Here is a 21,895-nt window from a genome sequence, read left to right as displayed (position 1 = left end):
GCTGTGAAGAAGAAACAGGACAGCTTCCGTGAGAGGTCTGAGATGGTACCTGAGGATCATCTGCAGTGCTCTTCTGTTCAGGCTCCTGAAGGCTGACTTCAGGGTCTGCTCAGAACCGCTCCGCCTGCCTGTCCCGCCCTGCTTCCAAGGAGCACTGTGTTTGGCTCCCACGGGCAGTGCTGGCACCTTCAGCCATAAGAAATATGAAATCTTAACCAGATATCCAGTGTGGCAAGTATCCCACTGCAAGATGTTTAAATCTCAGATGCCAAAGAAAAGTAAGACATAAAGGGGTGAGTTAAGACAAAGGAAGTTTTAAGAAGGAATTAGATTAAAAAAGCCAAAGACTTCGTTTGTATAGGCACAACTTAGATATGTGGGCTCCCCAGGTGGTAAAGACTCTACCTGCCGGTGTAGACTCAAGAGACTCAGGTTCAATCCCTGGGTTCGGAAGATCCCCTCCCCTGAAGGAGGAAATGGCAACCTGCCCCAGTACTCTTGCCTGGAAAATTCCATGGACAGAGGAGCCTGGCGGCTACAGTCCATGGGGTCAGAAAGAGTCAGACACGACTGAGTGACTGACCGCACACACACACAAATTACATATGTAAAGTCTCAAGAAATAAAAATAGCTAAATGACATATAGTTTATATTCCAGAGATAGGAATGAATTGATTCTTTTCTATACTTTAACAGGACAATCTCCATATAAAATGCAAAATTCACTTGCTACATATGCAAATTGCTCTTTGTTAAACACAAAAAACAACAACAAAAAAGAAAACTCCTAAGGTCTAGGAAAAAGATATTAAAGACAAGGAAAGAAAACCAAGGAGAACAGTGATTGGTATGTCTAATCTTGAGGTCACTCCAGTTTTTCATTTCTCCAATCCTAATCTCCAATCTCCAATCCACACCAGACCTTTTCATTATGCTAAATGTTGTACACATATAATGTAATAATTTTCTCCTCTGCTCCTTGAGAACACATATTTCTTAAGATGTACACATCACCATTGTTTGCAACTACACGAATTTGGAACTAAAATTAACGTCTAGTAATTGAGGACTAGCTGACTGAATTACTCCTGGAGATTAACATCTAATCAGGACGAGGTAAGAGATGAGGTTTCACAGTGTACACGCAGAGCCTATGTGCTGGTCGTGCTTTCATCCCAGCGATAATCGAAAACCAACGATTTCTAATTCATCCTATGCATGCTTTCTGAGCCTGTCCAAGCATTCCCTTTTGCACTGGTCGAATTCTCCAGGGGCCTGACTTGGCTTAGCTTCAAGTGAGACATAAAACAGGAGGAAAAGGAGAAACAGGCAGAAAGCTGCAGCAACGTAAGCACAAGAGAGTCCTGTCCTCAGGGAAGCGCGGGCTTCAGAATGTGCTCACAGAACTGGACTCACAACGCTGACATTTGGGAAAAGAAAACAGATCCCTGCTCACTGTATGCTTTCACTTTCAGAAAGCAGGAGGGACTATCACGCAGTACATCTACCAAACGGATAAAGTGACATAGTTCAGAGACATTCTTATGGAAGATGATATAGCTACATTTTCCCCATTATAAATTATTAGGATGATTTTATCAAAGGAAAGCTGATTATCTGAAGGAAGGAGAATTGGCCTCTCTTCCACTCACACATACATTCTAAGGATGAATCTAAAAACTTCTCATCTTAAGCCCCATAAGTTCCGTTGAATATAAAAGACGTTTTAGGTTACTTATCTAGTTGGAGGGAGGAAGATCACCTACTTTCACCCAGCCTTGAAATATCTGCTGACAGATAACATAACACAACAGGCATCATGAAACAGCAATTCACACTGAACCCAGCAGTGTGATAAGAAAGTAAGAAGGTGGGGTTAAGGAGGGGAGAGGGGAAAGAACGTGGGGATATCAACTGCACCCTAGATAGCAACTCATCAGGAATTTTCACAAGTTTTAGAATTCAGAAGAGTCAAGAAGGCTTGGGAGTTGCCTGGTGGTCCAGTAGTAAGGCTTCCCTTGTCGCTCAGTTGATAAAGAATCTGCCTGCAGTGCAGGAGACCTGGGTTCGATCCCTGGATCCAAAAGATCCCCTGCAGAAGGAAATGGCAACCCACTCCAGCGTTCTTGCCTGGGAAATCCCATGGATGGAGGAGCCTGGCAGGCTACAGCCCACAGGGTTGCAAGAGTCGGACAGGACTCAGCAACTGAAGCAGCACCACCAGTGGTTAGGGTCCCACACTCCCACGGCAGGACGCACAGGTTCAATGCTTCGTGGGGAAAGTGGGATCCCACAGGCCTTGTATTACAGCCCACAGTGGTGTGGGGTGCTCACACAGACAGGGGAATAAGGATGCTGACTACTATAACGGCAGAGAACAAAGGCCAGCAAAGGATGAGGCTGAGGGGCCAGGACTGTAAGTGCAAGCAGTGTCAAATGAAAAGGTCCTCAAGGTCACCTTCCAGACAGAAGACCCTCACAAGCTGTGATCAACGTCCTTACCATCAGGACACGCCGGGCCTGCCCTGGTGGTCAGCGGTAAAGAATCCGCCTGCCAGTGCAGGAGACACGGGTTTCATCCCTGGTCTGGGAAGATCCCACACGCCTCAGGGTGACTAAGCCTGTGTGCCCCAACTACTGAGCCTGTGCTTTCGAGCCCAGGAAGTGCAACTACCGAAGCCCACGCACCCCAGAGCCCATGAAAAGCCCACCCAGCAGAGCCAGAGAACAGACCACACAGAACAAAGACCCAGCACCGACAAAGGTAAAGAAATAAAACCATTTTTAAGGACATCCCACAGCAGCAGAGGTGGGCGTGGCCTGCCACCTCACAGGTGCCCAGTCGTGGCTGCAGGGTCTTTCTGGGCATCAGGGATGTCACGCCACCTTAGCACCGGCTCCATTCCTCCTGCTTTCTTTTTCCGAGCCTACTGAACCCTGTGCTTCCTTCTGGAAGGACCACTTAGCATTCACAGGCATTGTTTAAGAGTATCGACAAACCCCAAGGAGTAAGATGTGGTAGATCTAGTCCCTAGATTTAGTGTTCCTAGAAGGCAAATCAATTCTGTCTACGAAGACGCTGCATCTTCCCTTCCAACAAAAGCTTTCAGTTGTCTCCCAAGTGGGACGGATCTGCTCCTGCTGGGTCACAGGCCTCCTACAGAGGCCAAGCATGTCACGTCACTAAGTATGCTGCACATTAAAAAAAAACAAAACACTGTCAAGACTAACAAATAGGAATATTATGCTGTTTAAATCATGTGTCTGCTGGAAAATATGAGTTGAGCATTAATGACAACAGAAGATGAAATCTATTCATTAAAGAAACTCTAGACTGCACTTCAAGCCATAACCACCCACCGCAAGCCTCCTAAAGGGACTCAGGAGTTGGAAGCTCTGCTTTTCAAAGCAGCCCAGCCCTTGATTCAAGAAGGTTAAGCAATTGTGTTCAAGTGTTTTACACCACACAGGGACGGCTAGGTGCCTGGGATACAGAACTCTTCAAAAGGCAGTAACAACAGTGCATCAGAGAACTAAAATAATTACTTCCTGAGTCCTGACAACGTTTAGAAGAGGATATGAAAGCAGGAAATTGATTTTAGGGCATAACATTTTATGAACTGACATTACTAAAACAAAACACTTCACATACACCGAGTTAGAACCCAGTTACACTCGTTTAATTGCCAGAAGGGAGGACAGGAGATGGAAAAGAGGAAGCAAGGATGGAGGCATCTTTAGTAAGACAGTAGGGAACAAGCAAATGAAAGCATCACGTTGAGATCGTGCAGGTTTCTGCTGCCGCTCTGACTGCCAGACAAGCAAAGGTAATCAGCAGATGGAAGGTCAAGTTACATTTTGTTCTTCTCTGTGCACCTTTAAATAATAGCTGGGTACCTTCCAAAGACCAGAACCTTGCACTGCTAGTGATAAAATTCAGAACAAAGCACATGTTTTTCAAAGATGAGGTTGTTTTTCAGAGACTAATTCATATCACAAGTGCAGAGAGGTCTGAAGACCAATTTACTTTGGCAAATGGAACACTTCACATACAAAATTCAAAGAAAGATATCTGCAAGTCTATTCCAGATCTTTTGGAATTACTGACATAAATCCAAGGGCCTTTAGTGTTGATTTATTTTTTACAGTATATATTCATCATAGAGTACATATAAGATATTGTTTAAGACCAGCAATGGAAAAGGCCATTAAACCTATTAATCTCTGCCCATCAAGGCATCTGATGATGAGGATATATCGATGATAAGAGTAACCATCAGCCAACATTTATAAAGTGACCTGCCGTGCCAGGCCCTGTGCTAAACACATGGCATGATTATCATTCAGTTCTCAAAGCAGCAGAGAGAGCTATCACCATTACTCATAGTTTACAGATGAGATTACACAAGGTCAACCTGCCCAAGGTCCCACAGTCATTAACCAGAAGATCCGAGAAAGAAACACTAAGTCTAAGGACCCCGTCCATTACCCCGTCCCGTCTAGACGGTCCCCCATCCCATCACAATGCCAGCTGAGTGCGAGACGGGCTCACAAACCCAGAAACACAGCCTGCTTGCCCTCCTCACTCCCGTCGCCAGGTAACGGGGGACAGTTTGGCTGAAAATGTTTCCTACGAAATGCTTCGCCAGGGTAAAACGCTGATCACCTTGCAACTGCTTATTAAAAGGGCCAAGTGGGGGCCTGGTAAACACGCTTCTTCCTACAGATGGCCCCGGCTTGAACGCTGGCTTCACTCTTCACTAAGTGACTTAATTTCCCTGAGCTTCAGTTTTGTTCATCCATGAAGACGAGCTGCGGGAGCAGTGAAACAGCGTAGGGAAACGGCTCGTCAGCGTCTCGGTCCCCAGAGGCGTGCAGTCGGCCACATGCACGCTTCCCCGCGAGGGCCCACCGGGGTCAGGGTCCCAAGGACACCTTTCCCAGGTGTGATCCCTTTCAGACTTCACCTCTGTGTGTGTCTGGAAGGAACTCTGAGCGGTCTGGGGGATCAGGAGGCGTCCCACCTACACCAAGTAAATTCAGCATGGCCAACACCACGGACAAGGACATCCAGTGCGATGCTGGAGGTATTACAACAAATGCCACCCCGGAATCACTGCGTGCGAAAGCCCACCACAACTATTCCCAGATGATGTCGCCTCACCACGCCAGGGAAGGCTACTGTGTAACCTGTGGGTGCTTTACTGTATGATAATTTATGAGGTGTTCCTTTTGCGACTGGAGAGACTAGGGCCCTTGAAGGAGGAGGAAACAGATGTTCAGCAAAGGAGGGTGTCAGTGGTGAGATTTAGTAGCTAAAAAAACCCACAAAAAAACCTGTCTCCATACATTTTCTTTTTTTTCTTAATATATACATTTTACTGAAGGACAGTCGACTTACAGCATTTCAGGCACACAACAAGGTGATCCAGTTATACATATACACATGTATTATTTTTCAGACTTTTTCCATTACAGGTTATTACAAGATGTTGACTATGGTTCCATGTGTGATAGTTCCCAGGAATATCTGTTGCTTGTTTCATATCTATTTCATTTTTAAATTAGAAATTTACCATCCTATTCATATATTTTCTATATTATTTATATTTGTCCTCACTTTTTCTTAAAAATAAGGAAGATAGAAAATATAGGAATAATTTCACCTACTTCTTTTTAACCAGTAAACTTTATGTACTAGAATGACTTTAGTTTTATACAGAAAAGGCTGTAATGCTAGTACAGACAGTCCTCCTCTACTTTTCCCCCAGAACCCCTCGACGTTAGCATAAACATGATACACTGGTAAAACAGCCTTAATATCAGGACACCCACCTGCTTCAAATCTAACTTAGAGCTCCCAGGACCTCCCTGTGTGGACGCAGGAGGCAGGCTGTTCTTTGCAAGCCCATGTTTCAGAGGGAAGGTCACTTAGTTACTTAATGAAAAAGACATTTGTCCTTGCGGCTGACACGGCTGGCTGCCTGTCCAAATCCAATCTCCCTCTCTTCCCCTCCATTATTTGCACAGGGCGGGAATGCCGGCCACAGCAGCAGGACCCACTGATTGCCTTCCAGGAAAAGAGGCCATGTGACAGAGATCCGGCCCTGGTGATGCAGGTAGAAATCTCTGGGAAAGGTGACTCTCCCTAAACAAAAAGGAAGCTCTCCCTCTGCTCCCCGCCCTGCCCGGTTCTGTTCAAGCAGGCATTGCTATGCTTTCTCCTATAGATAGTAAAACACAGTTCTGTTATTCTGGAGACTGAAATCAAAGGCTTAAAAAACCAACACTTTCTGTTTATCTACAGCCCACACCTTATAACAAACTATGCTGGACTCAGGAGCCAAGGGCAATTAGACAGCACGTCTGAGAGGCAGAAGATACGCCTTCCTACTCGGCTCTGATTCCCTGGTGACACAGCTGCTTATGGACAGTCCTGGGTCTCACTGTTTCCATCTGTGGAAGAGAAGTCACAGGAACTTCTTTAATCCAAAGCAAGTGCAATTAATACACATATGGGAAGCCATAGTGCTCTCAAAGACAGGATTGCAAATGATGCCCATGCATGAATAGATAACACTGTTCTGTTGTCAACAAAAACCCAGAGAACACAACAAAAGACCGAGAATTTAAGACAATGTTCCTGAGTTTCGGATCGTATCCTGGATAAGCCTGTTCTGAGCCTAAAGAGAACTACTGAGATCAGACTCAGTCCAAACGACTGCAGCCAACAATCTCTGACCTGTGGAAATATTAAAAAATCAGAGGAGAAAGAAAACACGACCGTGAAATCACTGTGCTAAATAGAGAACTGTGGTTTCCGTTCCAGACACCCGTGTGGTTGGCGCCCCGATTTATTAGGGTGTCCAACCTGGCACGGCAAAGGAGAGACACCAAGGGTGCGTCCTCAACACAAATTCTCAGGCATTTCAACCACTGAGGAACGAAGTTCTCTGAGCTGAGGAGCTGAAAAATGAAATACACTCTCACCAAGACACCACCAACCCCTGTGCTGGATTCAGAAAGGTCTAGAGGGCTTCCCTGGTAGGTCAGTGGTCAAGAATTGCGTGCCAGTGCAGGAGACATAGGTTTGAACGACCTGGGAAGACTTCATGTGCCGAAAAGTAAGCCCCTGCACAACTGTTAAGCCTAGGCTCTAAAGCCAGGGGCTTCTTTGGTGACTCAGACGGGAAAGAACCCACCTGCAGGGCGGGAGACCTGGGTCAGGAAGATCCCCTGGAGGAGGGCAGGGCTACCCGCTCCGTACCCTTGCCTGGAGGGTCCCATAGACAGAGGAGCCTGGTGGGCTACAGTCCATGGGTCACAAAGACCGGGACACGGCTGAGTGACAGGCTCAGCGCTAAAGCCTGGGAGACGCAAAGACCGGGACACGGCTGAGTGACAGGCTCAGCATCAAAGCCTGGGAGACGCAACTCCTGAGCCCAAGTGACCGGGAGCTTGTTCTCTGCAGGAGGAGACGTGACTAAGCGCAGCACCAAAGCTTCTGCTAACCCCAGCCAGAGAAAAGCCCATGAAGCTTCAGAGACCCACACAGCCAGAAAGAAAGAAATAAAATTATTAAAAAAAAAAAAAAAAAGGGTTCAGATCTGTGTTCTCCAGAACTGACAAGCACTTGAAGTGCGGCAAATCTGAATTGAGATGAGCTGTACACGTAACATACACCCTGGATCTTAAAGATCAAGTATTTAAAAAAAGAAGGTAAGACAGCTGACTGCTATTTTTCATACTGATTGTATTTTGAAAGAACTTCTGGAGATCGTGTGTTAAGATATATTACTAAGGGTAATTTTACCTGTTTCTAGTTTCTTTGCTGGGGCGATTTGAAAAGTTTAAATCACACAAACATGGACTGCATTTGTGGCAATCCAGTCTAGAGGCCGGCATCCCGCAGGCGCAGATCAGCTAACCAACAAAGGAGCTTATCCCTTACGTGTAGCACGTGGAGAAACACTGTCCTAGAAGATAACTCATATCCTGAGCTCCTGACAGTCACGCGGTCCAGAGCTGTTATTGCTGTCTGCTGAGGTTCTCTGACCCCTCACACTACCTGCCCCAGTACTGTTTTATTCCTTTGGGTGAGGAAGTACATTTTGTTTCCACTTGATAGGAATCCCTGCTTGAGGCTATGTGCTCAGCAGCCATGGAAAAGGGCTTCAGTGACAGGAGTGGTTTTGCCAACAGCCAAAACCAACTCACTCAGCCCCGCTCCCGGGCCTGCTGGCGTTGGTGGTTTCTGGTCGGACTGAAACGCGGGCGCCAGCTGAGGCAGTGGCTCCAGTGAAACGGGGAGACTAGGGACCCCGAAGTGCAGCGTTCCCTCGGGCGGAGGACAGAGGAGGGGGTGGGCTCCTCGTGTGAAAGGCTGTTCCTGGGACAGAGAAGAAAGAAAGTGAAGGGGAACTTTCAGGACAAAGCTAGACAGGATGCTAAAGACTTCAAAATGTTACGTCAATGTTAAAACAACATACAAACATTTTTACAAAAAATCATTCTCTAAATTAGACTAACATTGGTTATGGATATTAATAAACAAATTTTTCCAACTGTAATAAGGATGTGTGTGTGTAATCCTTCTTAAATTTTAACTTAACACGCTCACCATCACAATGATGAGAGTTTACATATGGCCAGTTTTTCTTTTTAATTGAATTATATAGCTGATTTATAATATTGTGTTAGTTTCAGGTATATAGCAAAGTGATTCAGTGATACATATTTTTTTCAGATTCGTTTCCATTATAGGTTATTATTAAGATAGTGAACATGGTTTCCTGTGCTACACAGCTAACTTTAATAGTTCATCTATTTTACATATGCATGCATGCCCAGTCACTAGTCAGGTCTGACTCTTCGCATTGGCCCAGGCCCCTGCTCTCGGGATTTCCCAGGTAAGAGTACTGGAGTGGGCTGATATTTCCTGCTCCATTTTACCTACAGTGCTGGGCATCTATTGAATACTCTGATGGGCTGCCATTTCCTGCTCCATTTTACCTACAGTGCTGGGCATCTATTATTCCTGTACTCCCGATTTATCTTCCACCCTCCCCCACCTCTTCCGCTTTTGGTAACCACAAGCCTGTTCTCTATATCTGTGACTCTGTTTCTGTTTTGTAAATAATTTCATTTGTACTATTTTTTGGATTATACATATAAGTGATGTCACATAATATTGGTCTTTGACTTATTTCACCTAGTATGATAATCTCTAGGTCTATCCATCCTCCTCTAAGTAGCAATATGTCAATCTTTTTATGGCTGAGTAACATTCCACTATACATATACCACATCATCTTTATCTACACATCTGTTAATAGGCATTTAGGTTGCTTCCATCTCTTGGCTATTATAAATACTGCTGCTATGAACATCTGCAAACTTGTATCTCTTCAAATGAGAGTTTTCATCTTCTCTGGATTTTTGCTCAGGAGTGGGATCACTGGATCACAGGCCAACTTTTTCCTTTTTGGGCAGCATCTGTACCTCGTGGGACTGAACCTGGGCCACAGCAGTGGAAGCACAGTTTCCTAACCTCTCGGCCACCGAGGAGCTGCCAGCTTTAGCTTTTCAGGAACCACACACTGCTCTCCACAGTGGCTGCACCAACTCATATCTGCCCTAGCAGTGCCAGAGGCCCCTTTTCTCCACACCCTCTCCAGCATTTATTGTTTGTGGACCTTTGGTGATGGCCGTTCTGACCAGCGGGAGTTGACACTTCACTGTAGTTTAATATACAGTCCGCTTTACACCTAGTAATCACTGCATGGCATCAACAGACTGGAGCTTGTTTTTCCATTCCTGGTGGAAGAGGGGAGAAGGGGGAGGCAGATAGAAAGAAGGAGCATTTCCAAAGAACTGCAGGCCAGAACACAAGACGACCCAGACGCAGTCTGAGAGGGTGTATCAGCTAAGAAAAACTGAATTAAAGCGAGCAGCGGAGAATCTAGAGCCTTACACGGTGGGTGGGAGACTTCCGAGAGAAGAACCACGAGATGCCGCTGTGTGGCAAAGAGAAGCGTCTCCGGGGACTCTCAGGGGAATGCCGGGGAGAGCCTGGGTCCCCCGCGACATGCCTGACCTTACTCTCCAGCTTCTCGCTGAGAGGGGAGCTTCCTGGAGCCTAAGACAGGGTCAGAGCACACAAGGCCTCTGTGACGGGCCAGAGAGCACAGGCAGTCTGCTCCTCGGTCAGAACCTCGACCTTCTGCTTCACCCCCCGGCCTCCCTGAGGGCTGTGGCCAAGCTCACGTCCATCAGTGACCAGCACTGACCGCTCACTGCCCCTCGCCCAGGAGCGGGAAAGAGAGAGCCGCATCAGCCGTCTGAGACATCCATTCCACCGAGGAGGCCCCGCCAAGCTGCTCCTTTAATGAACTTGGTACCCCAGCCTCCACATCCCTCCAAAAACGACCACGGAAACCCAGCTCAGTCCTTAAATTATATAAAGGACTGAGATCATACAGGCTGAGCACTTAATAGGAGACTGCATGCCTTCATCAACTTCACCTGCACAGAGACAGTGTCCGCCGTAAAAACGTCGCGTTTGGGGAAACTGAGGCCCACGTACTTGCAGCGGCCACTGGCCCACGAGGCGTCAGGAGCTAAAAAGAGTCAGTAGGGGCCCAGGCACCAGAGCCAAACACAGTCTGTACGTTGAGGATCAGTTTGTGGACACCCGACAAAAGCTATACAGACGTCAATGAAAGAGAGAAACGTGTTCGGGTACGACACTGCCCACAGAAGACTCCGTTCTGTGCGCGTAACGCCCTTCTTCTGGAAGGTTACGTGAGACGAGGCATCTCTCGCTTCCGTCATTCCTGCTAAAAGTCAAGGCTCAGAGCAGCCACAGACCTGTTGTCCTTTAACAAAACCAACACTGTACTGTGTGCCAAAGGACTGGCTTGTGACTTTACCAAGGAGCCTTGCCCCTTACGTGGGCGTGGCAACTTTCCTGCTGCCCTAGACTCGGCTGTAACGAAAAGTAAAGCAGAGCCACGCCTATCAGAGGGGACACAGCAGGAAAAGGCCCAGAAGTTGTACACTGAGAAAGGAAAAAGTTTTAATAGTAAATAACAACTGCTGTTAAAGATAACGCTTTAATTACTGAAGTAGTGATGAAGTATTAATTATTGAAAGCAGATTGAGAAAATATTCTACCCAATCTTTAGTTTCTTCTATTCAGAGTTTAATATTTAGGCATTAAAGATGATTATACTCATTGCAAATGACTCAGTATTGTCATCTAAAGCAACAGGGATAATAAGATCCAGTGAACTGATTTGGGGGGGTATTAAATGAACTAATAGCAGTAAAGGTCAGCCTGCCTGTTGCTTCCAACTGCCCAGCAGTCACTTCCTAGTGGTAACAGAACTTCCAAAATAACTTTTGGTTTTTTGGTGGAATAATGTCCCCTCACCAGTTGGTGCGGCCATCAGAGGGCCCTGCCCACGCAGTGTGCGGATGTGGGCCCGTGACCGGTCTCAGCCAGTCAGAGCTGTCCTCCACAAGCAGCCTCCAGAGAGAGCAAGGGCACAGGCAGAAAACACGGCCCCCGCTGTGGGGGCTCCTGGCAACCAGGCCCCCAAGATCAGCTCTGCTGCTCCTCCAGGCGGTCTGGCCTTCCGGTGTTTGACTATCCGCGAGCTTGGCCATGTGTCTGAAGCAAATGACGATGCAGCCTGCCTACAATATTCAAGGAACTCCACCTGGTGGAACACCCTCAAAGAGTGGTCACCACTGCATTCATTCACTCAATGCACGTCTTACTGAGTCGCTGATATAGAAATGCCAAGCCGTGCCCAGGGACACGGAGACAAGAAAACTGATCCTCTGTCCTCAGAGCTCCTGCATTCTAGCTAAGAGGAAAGAAAGACGAAGATGCTGGGTACCAACCGTAATGGGAAAATCTTCACTCTGGTGGTGGCAAGGAGTTACCAAAACCGTAAGCGAGAGGATGTGGGTAGGAGAGGCGTGACGCAGGGGGGGAAAGGCAGGACGGGGCCGCTGACGAAGGATCCAGGCTCCAGCCCGCTCCTCTGCGCCCTCCTTTCAACCGGCCCTAGACCTGGGCTCCTATCCCTACGGCTACAGAACTTCCAAAACAATTTTTCTTCCTTTTTGTGGAAGAATGCCCTCCCCTACATAGTGAGTCTGTCAGTCAAAGGGCCCTGATCACCCAGGATCAAGAGGGGGCCATGTGACCAACCTAGCCCAGCCTTAGCACAGAATCCTGCCATCCCCCCAAACAGTGATACCTGATCACTCCTATTATTTGCTTGAATTTATCCTCCACCTTTGATGTCCATGTCCCTGGCTTCGACCCTTGGTGCCTCCCATAATTTTCCATCTGCTCATCCCCCTGCCCTGCTCCGAGGCTGTAAATCCCCACTTGTTCTTGCTGTCCTTGGACGGGAGCCATCTCCCTCCCCCCGCTGCAATGCTCTTAAATAAAACTGTCCTTACAACTTAAGCAAGCGTCAGAATGAGTTTTTTTTCCTGTAACATCACACGGCCTTGGGCAAGCTGCAGTCTTGTCTTCAGCCTCCTCAGTCATCAGCGTCCTTTTCCTTCCCCCCTTTCTTCCGTCTTTCACGCTTCCTTCCCTCCCTCTATCTTTCCTTTTGGCTAGAATATCCTAGGCTGGGCTGAACTCATCAGTGTTCTTAATGACTGAGAAGATGGGGTTAATTCCTGTCTGGATCTGGCAGCTAGCTTCCTTTGCAGAAAACTCCAAGTTCTTTCCTCATGGCTCCCAGGGAGAACGTCTCCGTTACTGTTTCCACTGGGAAATAGGATCACCAAAACTATCCTCGAGCAGCTGGGAGGATTAAAAATATAATACATGGAAAACTGCTTTGCGCATTGCACAATGTTATATAAAATTTTTCAGACAAAGAAAGGGGGCTTGATGAAGTGTTGAAATTGTTAAAGTGCTCTGACTAAATCTTTAAAAGAGGAAATTATATCCCTGGACACAGTCTCGGTAGCCTGATTATCCAGGGTCAGCTGCTGCAGCTGTGAGCAATTTACCCACGTGACTCTCTGCTGTCTACCATCTTCCATGTAAGGACAAGATAGCTGGAGAGCAGCTCAAGCAGTTGAGGGAGATATTTATGGGAGTAAGAAATGTGTTCATCGTGTTTGCAAAGGTCACACAAAAATCTCAAGGTGCTTGGTCACTGTGTGCAGAAAGGGAATCATGTACTATTTTATGAGCTAACAACAATCACAGCTGCATTATCTGACAGCCTCGGTGAGCTGATGCAATGAAAGTTGAGAATTTTTTTCCTCCTCTAGTGAATCTTATAATTAGCACCCAATCTTCTTTAGTGATTAACAGCCAGATTGCTTTGATGTGAATCGTGAGTCTACCATTTTCCTAGCTCTTGTCTCCAGCAAGTTACTTAACCTCATTTTAAAAATGAGAATTATTATGATAACGAACTCATAGAATTATTTAAAGGGGTAGATGAGTAAATGAAGACAGTGATTGGAACAGTGTCTGGCATATAGGAGGGACTCCGTACATTTTAACAGTTATTCAGAAATGATCAGATCAAGCATAATAGCTTGCATTTGAGGGCCATAACAGGTAGACTGTGCTAAAAGCTTTCAGCCACCACTATCATTTAACTCTCCCGGCAGCTCTGTGCAGGAAAGTTACCGTGGCAGTCCTGAGACAGAACGGCCTGCTTGGGGGGGGGGGGGGGGGGGGGGGGGAGGGGGCCGTCCACGGCTGGCTTCTGGGAACCTGACTTTGGAAGGTTCCCTACGTGACCATCTGATAAGGCGACTTTGCTTACCTGGGGCCCGGCATTCTGCTGTACCAGCCTGACTAGACGGTTTGCACAAACAGTGTGACCGATGGAGAACACGTGCTTCCCTGCTGAGAGTCTGGACGGCTGGCAGGCGGCTGCCCAGGCAGGCAAAGTCCACGCCCCTGTGAGCAGCCACTGAGAAAAACCTTGCTCTCTGAGTTTCAAGCGGGCTTCCCTGGGCAGAGACGTTCTGCACATGCGACTACAGGTCCCTGCTGGAGGAAGGAGTCAGTTCCCTGGGAGGCAGAACCGAGGACGCTGCCCCTGGATGTCCCCAGACAACAACCAGGACCTCTTCTCCCCTTGCTGATCCTTCTCTGTGTCACTGCACCATAAAAAAATCTGAGCCGGAAGTCCAGTCATATATTGAGTCTTTCTAGTACATGTGGGTAGTCCTAGGATTTCAAAAAACAAAACCAAAAACCCAACCAACCAACCAACCAAAACTCTCAAAGGTACATAATGTGACCCCAGTCTCATAAACTTCACAACCTGAGGAATGGAAGAGCTGAGATGTAGACAAGGTCACACAGCAAGTGAAGGAGCTGGGATATAAATCCTGTCTGTCCTCTCCAAAGACCATGTCCATTCCACAGGCAGCCAGTCACACCCAATTCCATACACCCAGGTTGTTGTTCAGTCGCTCAGTCATGTCCGACTCGTTGCGACCCCATGGACTGCAGCATGCCAGGCCTCCCTGTCCTTCACCAACTCCCGGAGTTCACTCAAACTCATGTCCATTGAGTCAGTGATGCCACCCAGCCATCTCATTCTCTGACATCCCCTTCTCCTCCTGCCTTCAATCCATACATCCTGGACCAAGGGAAACGCCTTTCTAAGACACAAGGACTAGTAGCTACTGGTGAGCTATGCAACCTTGGAAAAATATCTTAAAGCTCTGAATTCCAGATTTCTTCACTGTAAAACTATAATAATAATAGTAATACCAATGTCATAGAATTGCTGTGAGGCTTTAATGAGATTATGTATACAATATATGTCACCTATGTGAAGCGTGTAAATATTAAATACACAATGCATTTATACATTAAAATTTGTAAAGTGTTTAGTCTAGTGCCTGGTACGTGGTAAACCTCAATAAATGAAAAATCTAGAAAAATATGTACATACTAACCAACATCCACACAGGTGTATAATCACATACATGTGAACATGTAGGAGTATTTATATATACACACATTCATATACATTTTCATGCAAGCTAATTACTCAGTTAACAAATTCTGTCTTGATTATAGAGAACCATTCATAAATGAAGCTGGTCAGGATTTCATAAGTGGGCCTGATTTTTACGCCTACTGGTTTTAAGCTAGGGAACCACTTTTATCCAGAAATCTTTTGCTCAAAGCCTACAGGTTGACTTTAATGTTTAACCAGTGAAACTAATTATTAGCTGAACAATTCAGAGCTTGGCTTAAAACACTCACTGGTATTTATCATTAACTCTAACATACACATATGTGGTTGTCAAATTTTCACAATTCAAAGTTAGAATCTGTGATCTAGCAATGAATTGCTGGGCTGAGAAATGGGAACTCCCTTGGAAACTCTGACTGCTCTATATAGAGATATTCAATCCTCCTAAAACCATGGAAAACAAATCAATAACACCCTGTTTTATCCTTTATGTCACAACACTGCAGCATTTACGTTTATAGCATTACAGAATTACACTGTAATTGAGGTGTAATTACTTACTCTTTGGAAATCATTTGGAAACAATTTGTGGCATCCTCTGTCTTCTCTCTGAAGTCGAGGTGTATAGCATCAGTCAGCAAATGGTAGTATAAAAAGCCGGTTTTCTCTAGAACTTGCTATCACCAAGTTTTCTGTCTGAAGCAAAAATGACAGTACGAACTCCAACCCAAATGGCATTTTCACCAATGGAAAGTCCCAGTCACTCCAATCAATTCTGAGTTCACGCATACTACCAATAATACCCACTTGGATGTTACTACCTAAGTGGCCTCAGAAAAATAACTTAACCTATTGATGCTCTGGCTTCCTTATCTGTTTAAATGGCGATAATAAAAATACCTGCCCTACAGTTAATGATACTAATTTGTTCACTTAAAAATGTGTTAAGAGGGTTGATCTCACGTTAGTTGTTCTTACTATAATAAGATACCCAGGCGGCTCAGTGGTAAAGAATCTCAATGCAGGAGATACAGGGGACGTGGGTTTGATCCCTGGGTCAGGAAGATCCCCTGGAGGAGGAAATGACAACCCACCCCAGTACTCTTGCCTGGAGAAGCCCACGGACAGAGGAGCCCGGCGGGCCCTGGTCCACGGGGTTGCACAGAGGTGGACACAGCTGAGCACAAGCTAGAACAACTACTGGGCTGGCCAAGATGTTCCTTCGGGTTTGTCCACATGACGTAACGAGAAAACCCAAAGAACTTCTGGGCCAACTCTATAGACAATCTGCCTCAGGGCTTCCCCGGATGGGGAGATCCCCTGGAGAAGGGGAAGGCTGCCCACTCTAGTATTCTGGCCTGGAGAATTCCATGAACTGTATAGTCCGTGGGGTCACAAAGAGTTGGACACAACTGAGAGACTTTTAGGGGGCACGTGTTCAATCCCTGGTAGGGGAACTAAGATCCCACATGCCATCTGACATGTAAAAAATATATATCTGCCTCCAAAATATATATATATCTGCCTCCAAACGTTTAAGAGGTTTCAAAAAATTAATGTGCAAAATCATTAGAAAAATGTCTGGCACACGATATAAATTAAATAAACAAATAAAATATATCATACATCTTCAATTGCTCTCTAACTGCTTCTATATCCATTTTATAATCCCTACAAGACTACAAACTGTTTAAGGCCAGGGACTGCACTGACATTTTACAATTCTATTCACCTTTCAAACCTCAATCAGTAGCCCAGTTGTAGACATATTAGACCATCAGTGAACAGTTGTGAGTGCAATTGTGGCAACATCAGAAAGGAGAAAGCACCCCCAAACCACTGAGTGGCTTGAGTGCCTTTCAAACCAATGCTTCCCGATCAATGGTTTCCAAAGTGTCTGAACCAAGCGCACAGTAAGTTTTTCTGTTACCAATCACGGCACACGTGACCATGGCCAAATGCTTATACAGCGTATTTCTAACTGAGATAAACATTTTGCACAGCAATCCTTGACATTACTATATAAAACGTGCTCTGAGATTTATTCTAGTGAAATCCAATCCACTGCCTCTCAGACTTTTAAAGTGCATTTGAATCATGTGAGGTTATGCTAAGATGTAGATCAGCTTCAGTGGGACTTGGGTAGGACCAGAGATTCTGCATTTCTGCCACATTCCAAGGTGACCCTGAGGATCCATGGACCATACCTTGAGCAGTATTATGACAGTCCAATCTAGTCTATTGAAAAAAAAATTTTTTTTTCTTTAGTGGTTCCTTTTTAAAAAAATTTCATTCAAGTACGGTTGATTTGCAACTTTCTATTAATTTCTGCTATACAGTAAAGTGACTTAGTTATACATATATTCTTTTTCATATTCTCTTCCATTATGGTTTATCACAGGATATTAAATATAGTTCCCTATGCTAAAATTTTTCTTAATATTTTAATTTAAATATTTTAAATATTTAAACCCACTGAACTGAAAGTCACTGAGTCATGTCCAACTGTTTTTGACCCCATGAACTATACAGTTCATGGAATTCTTCAGGCCACAATAATAGAATGGGTAGCCTTTCCCTTCTCCAGGGGATCTTCCCAACCCAGGGATCGAACTCAGGTCTCCTGCATTGCAGGCATATTCTTTACCAGCTGAGCTATCAGGGAAGCCCTTTTAAACCCACTAAAGGGTTACAATATGAAGTTTGTAAAACACTGCTCCAAATAATTTCAAAAGTTTCTTTCATCTCTATAATTTCACTGTTTTCTCCCTAACCTGGGACAGAAATTCTAGGCCTGTGTAGAAGTGTGGGGAGGGGAGTTTATAGCAAGAATGATTCAGGTATTTCCTTTCCTACTGACTCCTAGGCTGAAATGCTTATCTAGTTCCCGCCATTTATTCACTGTTCTAAGCCTACGATCGCTGGTGTATTAATTGATTGAGGGACTTCCCTGGTGATCCGGGGTGAAGGATTGCCTTGCAGTGCTGGGGACACAGGTTCGATCCCTGGTAAGGGAACCAAGCTCCCACAAGCCGCAGAGCAATGAAGCCCTCGTGCTCTGGAGCCACAACTAGAGTCCCTGCACCGCAGCGAAGGATCCCACAGGCCGCGACTAAGACCCGACAGAGCCAAACAGATGAACAAATAAGTGAAAATATTTCACAAAGGAAATGAATCGATCGAGCACTTACTAAGAGCAGAGCGCTGAACCAAGCACTGTGTGCCTGCCTCATTTACGCCCACAAGCACCCTACGCAAGCTCGCCCATTTTACAGATGAGAGAAGGTAAGTAGCTGGTAACCGGTGGTGCTGGGGTTCCCGTGAGAGCCAGCCTCTGAGAACTGAGGGGGCTCAGTGATCCCCGCTTCCGGCAGTCACACCCTCACGCGTCCTCTCTCATACTGAACGGGACTGACCAGCCAACCAGTAGAGGTGCAGAAACGACCCTGTATGACCCCAAGGCTCTGCTAAAGCCACCGTGGCTTCTGCTCACATTCTCTTGGATCACGGCCTTTGGAAGAAGCCTGGTCGCCATGTCATGAGAATTCCCAAGCAGCTTTACGAAGAAGTCTACAGAGCAATGGGCAGAAGTTTCCTGCCAACAGCCAGCAATGACGTGGTGCACATCCAAGCGAGCGCTGTGAAGGAGACCCTCTGGACTGTCAGGGCTTCCGAAGACTGTCACCCGGGACGTCTCGACTCCAACCTCATAAGAGACCGCCAAGCCAAACCACCCGCTATGCCTCTCCAGACTCCCCACCCACAGAAACTGTACCAGGTAATAAACACTATTATTTTATAGCATTACGTTTTAGAGGAACTCCTTACACTGCAATAGGTAACTAATATGATTCTTCAACAATATGCTACTAATCTATTGCATTATTATGATTCAGCCCTTAAAAAAAGGTGGGGGGAAATTTGACAAAGGCCTTTTGGATGCTTCTTCAGCATGGCAGCTTGAACCACGGTTCAGCAAATCTTCATTCTTCCACTGCAACCAGCTGTATGAGGGCCATCTACTTCCCATCCAGACTTGACCAGGCCCCTGCTCGCACTTGGGGCCTCATCCATCAAAACAATATATTCCAAAAGAAAAAAACAACAACCACCACCCACAATATACGCCACAGAGTGGATGCTCCTTTGGTCTGAGTCCCAGAATGAGAAGGCATGAAACGTGAACTTGACCCCCAGCTTAGAGGTGAGCTGGGCCGAGCCCAGGCGGAAGCACAGCTGGCTCAGAGAGCCGGGAGAGGGAAGAGCGTCTGGGTCGGGCCGCGGGCGCTGGGCTCAGGGAAGGCGCGCCGGGCCGCGGGCGCCGGGCTCAGGGAAGGCAAGTCGGGCCGCGGGCGCCGGGCTCAGGGAAGGCAAGTCGGGCAGCGGGCGCCAGGAGAGGGAAGAGCGTCGGGCCGCGGGCGCCGGGCTCAGGGAAGGCGCGCCGGGCCGCGGGCGCCGGGCTCAGGGAAGGCGCGTCGGGCCGCGGGCGCCGGGCTCAGGGAAGGCGCGTCGGGCCGCGGGCGCCGGGCTCAGGGAAGGCGCGTCGGGCCGCGGGCGCCGGGCTCAGGGAAGGCGCGTCGGGCCGCGGGCGCCGGGCTCAGGGAAGGCGCGTCGGGCCGCGGGCGCCGGGCTCAGGGAAGGCGCGTCGGGCCGCGGGCGCCGGGCTCAGGGAAGGCGCGTCGGGCCGCGGGCGCCGGGCTCAGGGAAGGCGCGTCGGGCCGCGGGCGCCGGGCTCAGGGAAGGCGCGTCGGGCAGCGGGCGCCGGGAGAGGGAAGAGCGTCGGGCGCGGGCGCCGGGCTCAGGGAAGGCGCGTCGGGCAGCGGGCGCCGGGAGAGGGAAGAGCGTCGGGCGCGGGCGCCGGGCTCAGGGAAGGCGCGTCGGGCCGCGGGCGCCGGGCTCAGGGAAGGCGCGTCGGGCCGCGGGCGCCGGGCTCAGGGAAGGCGCGTCGGGCAGCGGGCGCCGGGCTCAGGGAAGGCGCGTCGGGCCGCGGGCGCCGGGCTCAGGGAAGGCGCGTCGGGCCGCGGGCGCCGGGCTCAGGGAAGGCGCGTCGGGCCGCGGGCGCCGGGCTCAGGGAAGGCGCGTCGGGCAGCGGGCGCCGGGAGAGGGAAGAGCGTCGGGCGCGGGCGCCGGGCTCAGGGAAGGCGCGCCGGGCGCGGGCGCCGGGAGAGGGAAGAGCGTCGGGCGCGGGCGCCGGGCTCAGGGAAGGCGCGTCGGGCAGCGGGCGCCGGGAGAGGGAAGAGCGTCGGGCGCGGGCGCCGGGCTCAGGGAAGGCCGCTCACCGTGCTGGATGATGCCGTGCTCCAGGAGCCGCCGGCAGAGCTGCTCCGCCTCCTCCCGCGCCGTGGCCTCCCCCTCCTGCACCAGCCAGTCCAGGAACTCCGAAGCCATGAAGGTGCGGTCGTACTTGACCCCCTCCTCCTCCCGGGGCTGCAGGAGCGTGTTCTCGGGGCTCATCAACCTGGCGGAGGAGAGGAAAGGGAATGAGGCGGCCTGCGCGTACCAGTGCGGAGGAGGGCGTTAAGAGGCACAAACGACAGGCTACAGGGACATGTGGTCCTGCACGGGAAATACAGACGATATTTTATAACAACTTTAAATACAGTATAAAAGTTAAAGTGTTAGTCGCTCAGGCCTGTCCGACTCTTTGCGACCCCACGGACTGTAGCCCGCCAGGCTCCTCCATCCATGGATTCTCCAGGCAAGAATACTGGATTGTGTTGTTGCCCTTTCCTTCTCCAGCGGATCTTCCCGACCCAAGGACTGAATCTGGGTCTCCTGCATTGCAGGTGGATTCTTTACTGGCTGAGCCACCAAGGAAGCCCCGGCAGAGAATAATCTATGAAAATTTGGAATCACTATGGTGTACACCTAAAACTAATATAATACTGTAAATCAACTATACTTCAATTAAAAAAAAAGAAAAAGAAACCTACACAGAAGGAAAATCACTCAGTTGAAATCCCACATCCCAGGCCTCCAAGAAGTGTCACAGCAAGGCTCTCAGACGGACAGACGTGGCTGCCGTGTGCTGCCCCAAATGCAACCGTCAAGACAAGGAGCTGCTTCAGAAGTGAACAAGAGGCATCTTTTCCTGGTGATTAGGAAGAACACTGAAAGTGCAATCCAAAACTCTAGCTTTAGCAAACTGTAATCAGTTTGTGTGTGTGTGGTCAGCTGCTCAGCCATGTCTGCCTCTGTGACCCCACAGACTATAGCCTGCCTGTCTCCTCTGTCCATGGGATTTTCCAGGCATGAATATTGGAGTGGGTTGCCATTTCTTACTCCAGGGGAACTTCCTGGCCCAGGGATTGAACCCACATTTCTTGAGTCTCCAGTATTGGCTGGTGAATTCTTTACCTCTGTGCTACCTGGGAAGCTCGGTATTCAGTTTAGCCTTCTTGAAAGGGAGTTACTAACCCAATTGCACCCTCTCTAAAAAACATCTCATATTTCTTTCCTAAAGGCATGATTCCTTTTCCCAAATCACTGGACTACTTGCTATGGACTTAATGCTTGTCTCTTCCCAAAATGTATATATGTTGAAACACTAAAGACAAATGTGGTACAATTTAGGGACGGGGACTTTGGGAAGTGATTATTTCATGAGTGAGGAGCTCCATTAGGGAGGAAGAAAGTTTCCTGTACCCTTGTAGGTTCTTCTGGCTGGTCTGTGAATTAAACAGACATGAGACGGATTAACAGCACAAAGTTATACAAAAGTTAAATAATATGTACAGGGGGAGAGACACGGGAAACTGAGTAACTCACCAAAACGGGCAAAACTCTAACCTTAAACACCACCGAGGTCAAGAGAGGATGTTGGGGGTCGTGGTTCAGGACTTCAAAGAGGAAGAAAGAGACTTAGACAAAGACAAAAAAGCAACGTTTGGTAAACAAATGT

The 21,895-nt window shown here is 47.9% G+C and overlaps 1 protein-coding gene across 6 annotated transcripts in view; it reads right to left on the bottom strand.

The window, feature by feature from the left end:
* Positions 1–21,895, bottom strand: part of DEPTOR (DEP domain containing MTOR interacting protein) — a 163,644-nt gene that overhangs the window by 70,905 nt on the left and 70,844 nt on the right. For all 6 annotated transcript variants that reach the window (XM_061123876.1, XM_061123877.1, XM_061123872.1 and 3 more), the window contains exon 4: positions 20,274–20,452. In XM_061123876.1, the coding sequence (XP_060979859.1) occupies positions 20,274–20,452 (179 nt within the window). The remainder of the gene's footprint in view (positions 1–20,273; positions 20,453–21,895) is intronic.

Source organism: Dama dama, chromosome 21, assembly GCF_033118175.1.
Source record: "Dama dama isolate Ldn47 chromosome 21, ASM3311817v1, whole genome shotgun sequence".
Classification (NCBI taxonomy): Eukaryota; Metazoa; Chordata; class Mammalia; order Artiodactyla; family Cervidae; genus Dama; species Dama dama.
Note: the sequence above shows the minus strand (reverse complement) of the source record. Positions and strands in the feature narration are given on the sequence as shown.